The sequence below is a fragment of the Vigna radiata genome, chromosome 1 (assembly GCF_000741045.1).
Source record: "Vigna radiata var. radiata cultivar VC1973A chromosome 1, Vradiata_ver6, whole genome shotgun sequence".
Lineage (NCBI taxonomy): Eukaryota > Viridiplantae > Streptophyta > Magnoliopsida > Fabales > Fabaceae > Vigna > Vigna radiata.
Genome location: NC_028351.1, coordinates 29,254,832 through 29,261,190, shown reverse-complemented (window position 1 = coordinate 29,261,190; position 6,359 = coordinate 29,254,832). Strand labels below are relative to the sequence as shown.

General features: G+C 32.3%; 1 protein-coding gene across 1 annotated transcript in view; it reads right to left on the bottom strand.

Moving 5' to 3' along the window:
• Positions 1 to 4,824: 4,824 nt before the first annotated feature.
• LOC106761016 (receptor-like protein 12) overlaps positions 4,825 to 6,359 on the bottom strand; it is a 3,347-nt gene continuing 1,812 nt past the window's right edge. The window contains exon 2 of the mRNA XM_014644489.1: positions 4,825 to 6,356. Within this exon, the coding sequence (XP_014499975.1) occupies positions 4,825 to 6,356 (1,532 nt within the window). The remainder of the gene's footprint in view (positions 6,357 to 6,359) is intronic.

Genomic DNA, 6,359 nt, shown 5'->3' with positions numbered 1-6,359 from the left:
AATATTTAAAATATTCTTTAATATAAATAAAAAAATATTATATTTAATTTGTGAATTGGTATATAAAAATTATCTCTAACATAATTATCAAGAAATTGTTTAAATTAGTTTCTAATTAATTTAAAATTAATGATAATAAATAACTAAAATCTTGTTATAGTTAGTTTTATAGACTAATTTAGACTTATTTCACAAATTAATTATAATTTTTTATTTATATTAGAAATTATTATCATTAATTTTTTTAAAATTGTAAAAGAGAAAATACCATATTTAATAAAAAAAAAAAGAGAAAAACTATTACAAAACTGAGACCATAAGATGAAGTAATATATAGCAGTTAGTATATTGAATTTTATGAGAAGGATTTACCTTCCAGCATTGGCAGAGCAATTAGATAAAAGCTTGGAGCAATCAGATCCAGTGTAGCATTGATTGCACTCACAAACTTGTTGATGACCTTTAAGAACAAGACCATCTAGGTATGCTCTTCCATGTCCTGAACATTCTATGGCAGCCACAGCTTCAGCTTCTTCTGCAGCTTCTCTGCTCCAGTTGTATTCCGATTCTCCTCTGCAAACAATCATGTTTGAGCCACACAGCACAAACATCAATGTCACAATCAATGATAAATTCATTGCACTTGTTTTTCTGGCCATTCTCTCTGTACGTAGTTTTTTCTTATGAAATGATAATATTCGTGCAGTTTCTGAGTTCAACTTCGAGGTTTCTGAAACAAAGTGGCTCATGCCATGCATTTATATAGCCAGAGCATGTAAGAACCAAAAAGTAATAAGAAAGTGCAGATGCAATTGCTTATTTTAAATATATTTATGGTTTTAAATTCAGTTAATAAGCAGTAAGAACGTTTAAGACGTAAAAAATCCTTAATTACGACGGCACTTTTAAGAGATTGAATTTTATTATCATAAATCTAAAATCTAATTTCATTTCCTAAAAATTATTCATTATAAGTTTCAATTATATAAATTAAATATTTATCCTGTATAAAAATAAAATACTAGTTTATGAAAAAACAAAGAATGAAGAATTTCATCTATGTTCATGATTTTGGCTTTTGCTTAGTTGTATTGAATTATTAGTCGTGGAAGGAAAATAATCGTGGAAAGACTTATGTGCAGCAAGTCTTGTTGGGAGCAAGACTTTCATCAATATCAATAAATACATTATTCGTTGAATTTCGAAGTCTTCTAATTGTAAAATATGGGTTAAAAAATTAAAATGCTCAATCACATAAATCATTTTGAGTGGTTGAAAAACTGAGTTTGTCGCTCTTGAGATGGTTGATAGTGAGGCTGAGTGGTTGAAAAATTTTTTAGCAAACATTCCACTAGGAATGAAATCAACCCCATCGGTGTCTATACACTGTGATTGCCAATCGGCAATAGCTATAGCTAAAAACAAGAATTACAATGGAAAGAATAGACATATCCAATTGAGACACAATTTGGTGAAGCAGCTGCTAAAGAGTGGAATTATTTCCATTGACTATGTGAAGTCAGAATGGAATCTAGCAGATCCTCTGACAAAACCCTTGGAAAGAAATATGATTTTAGAAACATCGAGGGGAATGAGACTTAAGCCACTTGCAAAGAAACAAGTGATGGTAACCCAACCTTTGTGATTGGAGATCCCATGAATGAGGTTCATATGGGTAAAAACAAGTCACTTGTTAGTTCTGATAGCACTAATTTGATTTTTAAATCAAATATGTCCATTCCTATGGTGTGTGTGAAAGTGCTAGAGACTGCATTATTAAGAGGTTAAACTTTGTAGTTAATCAAAGTTTTTAACGATTTTCATATCCCTTATGGGTGGTGTATGATTTGCAGCATACACTTGATGAAATCACCTATATGTGTGTCAAGTGGGGCCACTTGCATGAGATCTTGACATGATCTCTAGAGCACTCATGAATACCGGGCACGCGCATGGCCTAGTAAGCGCATCACAACGATAACAGCAAGGATTGTGGGGGTGTAATGTGATTGATAAACCTCTAACACACTCTAGTGTCTTTGGTTCATATAGCTTGCTATACCAATTATACTGTGTGTTAAGTTTCTTGATCTAGGACGGGTTCATATAGCTTGCTATACCAGCTCTGATGCATTACATCTTATAAAACCCAGGATTTACTTCTTTTCTTTCTTTCAATCATTGTTTCTTATCTTTTGCAATATGTGGGGGATTGTTATTATTTAACATAATATTGCAAAAGTTGTGCCATCAAAAGCGGAGGTTTTTCTCTCGAACTTGGACTGCAAGCTTGCTTCAACGGTTACTTTTGAAGATATTTCCAACGTGCATTGCATCCAACGTTTACTTCCCGCAAGTATCGTGCTTTCTGCGTCTTCCGCAAGCCTTGGAGATATTTCCCAACTGATGCCAATGTCTCTTTTCCGCAAGCAACACAGAAGTTGCAGAACGTGGCTTGGGTTTTCTTTGCACGGTTGCTCATTCACCCGCAAGGTTCGGGATTTATCCACAACGTAAGGCACGGGATTTTTCCCGTTGCATTTGGGCCTTGGGCCAATTTTCCTTGATTTTTCACTCTATAAATAGAGTGGCTTTGCTCATTCCAAGAGGATCAACTCTCTCATTCTCTTTTCTCTTTCTCTCATTCTTTTATTCTCTTTTTTGTTCTTTTCTTTCATTTCTCTCTCAAAAATTATTCTGGGTTTATTTTATTCTCCTCAAAGGAGATCCTTGCTAGTTTTGAGATCCTCAGAGATTGTTCTGAGAAGTTCCTATTATTGTATTCTGGGAGCTTGCGCAACACACAGCAGATAAGTCCTTAAGGACAGCTTACGAACAACAAGTCTTCTTAGCAAGACTTTCATAAATATCAATAAATACATGAGTAGTTGTGGAATATCAATAGCAAGTCTTCTAATCGTAAAATATGGGTTAAAAAATTAAAATGCTCAATTACATCAATCATTCTTAGCTATGGAAAAACTGCCTTTACCGCATTAATTTTCCATAGTTGGGTCCGATCAGTTGACTCATGCTATCTAATGGCTACTAACTTTCGTAAATATAAATATAAAAAATATCTTCTAATGTACTTTCTTCTAACCATATCTTTAATTATATATATATTTTTACGATTTCTGTTAATTTGTTATCCATTTTTATCTTGTTAAATTTTGTTTTAATAATTTTTTATATAATTATTTTTATTTTATTCAAGTAAATGTAATTTTATTATCATAATTATATAAAAACATTGTTTTTACTATAATATAATAATTTATTGTTATAATTATTTGTTTTTAACATCCAACGATTGAAATTCAGAAAATGAAATATCTTCGTCTAGTTTTGTATTAGTTTTTGTTTAATTGTGTATAATCTCGGTTAGTATAAAAGAAGAGATCTTATAGGAATTTAGGAAAAAATTTTGAGGAAAGGTTAAAAGGTCAATAAACATTTTGTGTCACGTAATTAAATTATCAATATATAAATAGATCTTTTGAAAGATGAACAATTGGAAAAAAAATTGTTATAATAACCTTAATTTAATGTTGGTAATCTTACTTTCCCTTTGAGGATTAAAAAAGTGAATTTAATATCTGAGAGCTAAAATAAAAGAAAGAGTTAAACTTCCACCCAAAGCACAGGCTTGTGAACTTCAGCGAGAGTGTTACATCATATAGAACCATATACACCTAATTAACAATACAATTAAAATAGAATGACACATATTTATATTTATTTGACAAACTTAACAAAATTAAAATGATCAGAAAAAAATAAAACTTTATAAATTTTTAAAAAACTAAAAAAATATATATAGAGTCAAATAAATATAAAAAATTGATGTATGTAAAAGTATTATTATTCTTTTTGGCAACAAGGTTTCGTCAATTTCAATCAAAACATTGTTGAGTTTTCAAGTCTTCTAATCCAAAATGGATAAGAAAAGTAAGAACCTCAATGACATCAAAACATTATTAGTTGTGGAAAACTAGCCTTCACCATAATAATTTTGGTTGGCTCAGTCGACCGATACATCTTTTCCATAATAACATTGTGGTTGTAAATTGTTAAAGAACAATAGGGACTGAAAGCTGAAGCAACTAATATGTGATGGCAGGAGATGGACCCAAATAATTGTTAAAACATACGGAAAAATCAATGCACTCAGATATATCATTAACATTTTAGTATGTAAAAAAGCATAAATGGGTGTTAATAAAAAGTAGTATTAGGAAGCCTCACTATTCAAGATACAAAGAAAAATCTTCACATTATAAATATTAATAGTCTTAAAATATAAAGAGAAATAATAGAAATTACGAATACATCAATAATAGGCAACGAAATGAATTTCTTGAAACCTTGCATTACATTGCAGACCTCAATAATCCATGCAGCTTTCATCTCTCAAGTTTTGAAGTTAATCTTCCATAAACTGCAACTTTGGCGATACAATTCAGAATATTTGCATTATTCGTGTCCTAAAGGAGATAAATTAGAGACAAAAATTTAGTAATAAAACTGAAAGAAAAATGATATTTTAACACCATTTTTTGACATCATTTTGACACTGCATATGTGGCAAAATGTGATTGGACGATTTCAAATTAAAAAAAGTTGAGGTACGAATATATTTAGAAGAGAAAAACCAAAGTTTGTTTTTTTAATTTGAAATCGTCCAACCACATTTTGACACGTGTAGAGTATCAAAATGGTGTAATGATGTTAAAATATTATTTTTCAAACTGAAAATCCCAAAAAAGTATGCAACTGTAAGCATGTTATGAGGGGTAGTATCAGAGTTATTGGCATTACCTGCTAGCCTTCCAGCCACCGGTGACACTTCGCAACGTTCAGTTCAACCATTAGAAGTATATATTCCACCAGTCTGTTCAAGAATGTGATGTAAGCAAATCTCCATGGTCTCCAAAGTAGAATTGATGCTAGTAAACCCCAAAAGCCTGTAAAGAACCCCAGTCCCAAGCTCATGTATAATCCTCCATGGATATCTGAATTGTCATTTTCACTGTCAACTGCTTCTCCTTGAGTCTGTTTTGCTGTCTTATCTCCGGGACAACTTCTGTTAAGTTGTTGACCACAAAGACCAATATTTCCTTCAAAACTAGAGGCTTCAAAGGTTTGCAACTGCCTTCCCCAAGGGATTCTTCCACTCAGATTGTTGTTTGATAAGTCTAAGACTGTAAGACGATCAATATTGGCAAGAGTAGAGGGAATTCTGCCAGATAAATGATTTCTTGATAAGTCAAGAAATTCTAGCGAATCTAAATTTCCAATCTCGGGAGGGATTTCTCTGCTCAAGTTGTTTCTTGATAAATTCACAGAAACTAATCCAAGTAAATACCCTAACTCTTTTGGTATTTCTCCTGTCAATTCATTACTTGAGATATCAACACTCCTCAGAAGATACTCAGCGTTCCAAAATTCACGAACCTGACCTTTCCACATAAATAACACGTTAGTTTCTTCCATTCCATTGGCAAAAAATTTAGATGACATTCTGCGGAACTTTTCTTTTCCAAATGCAACTACCCCCTTTTCCTTCATTGTAGTCAAATTTCTCAGACACGTTGGAATTCCTCTTGACAAGTGGTTCATTGAAAGATCCAAGAGACGAATTTGCCTCAAATAGCAGATCTGTTCTGGAACACTTCCAGAAAAGTTATTTAATCGTAAGCTCAAAATGTTCAATTGTTGCAGATTTTCTCCAATCCATGAAGGTATTGCACCAGACAACAAATTTTCACCTACGTCTAATACAGTTAATTTAGTGCAGCTTTTCAATGTGAACGGTAGTTCTCCAGTTAAATTGTTGTTTCGTAGGATCAGATATTGCAAATTAACAAGAGTACCCATAGATTGTGGAATCTTTCCTGACAATTTATTATTTTTGAGATCGAGAAATTGTAATGAACCTTTTAGATGTTCCCAACAATTGGGCAGCTGTCCCTTTATTTGATTATTTGATAAATCTAGAGTATACATTGATGTGGTTGTGCTTTTTCTGCAGAAGAACATGCCTAGATCTGAAATCTTATTGCCGGATAGATCCAACATGGAAGCTTGTGATAAAAAAGATGGAATTTCACCTTCAAGTTGATTTAAACTTAGAAATATAAATGCTCCACCATGATTAGTAAGNTTGATTGGTATGTCTGGAATAGTTCCTTTAAGACGGTTGTGAGACATGTTCAACTCACTTATATACTGTAGCTTATTCCAAAACCATTCTGGCACAAAGTCATCAATCTCAGCATCAGAAATGTCCATAAACTCTAAGCGATTTTGATTTTGGAGCCAACTCGGGAAACTAGGACCCAGTTTGCAAGAACCTA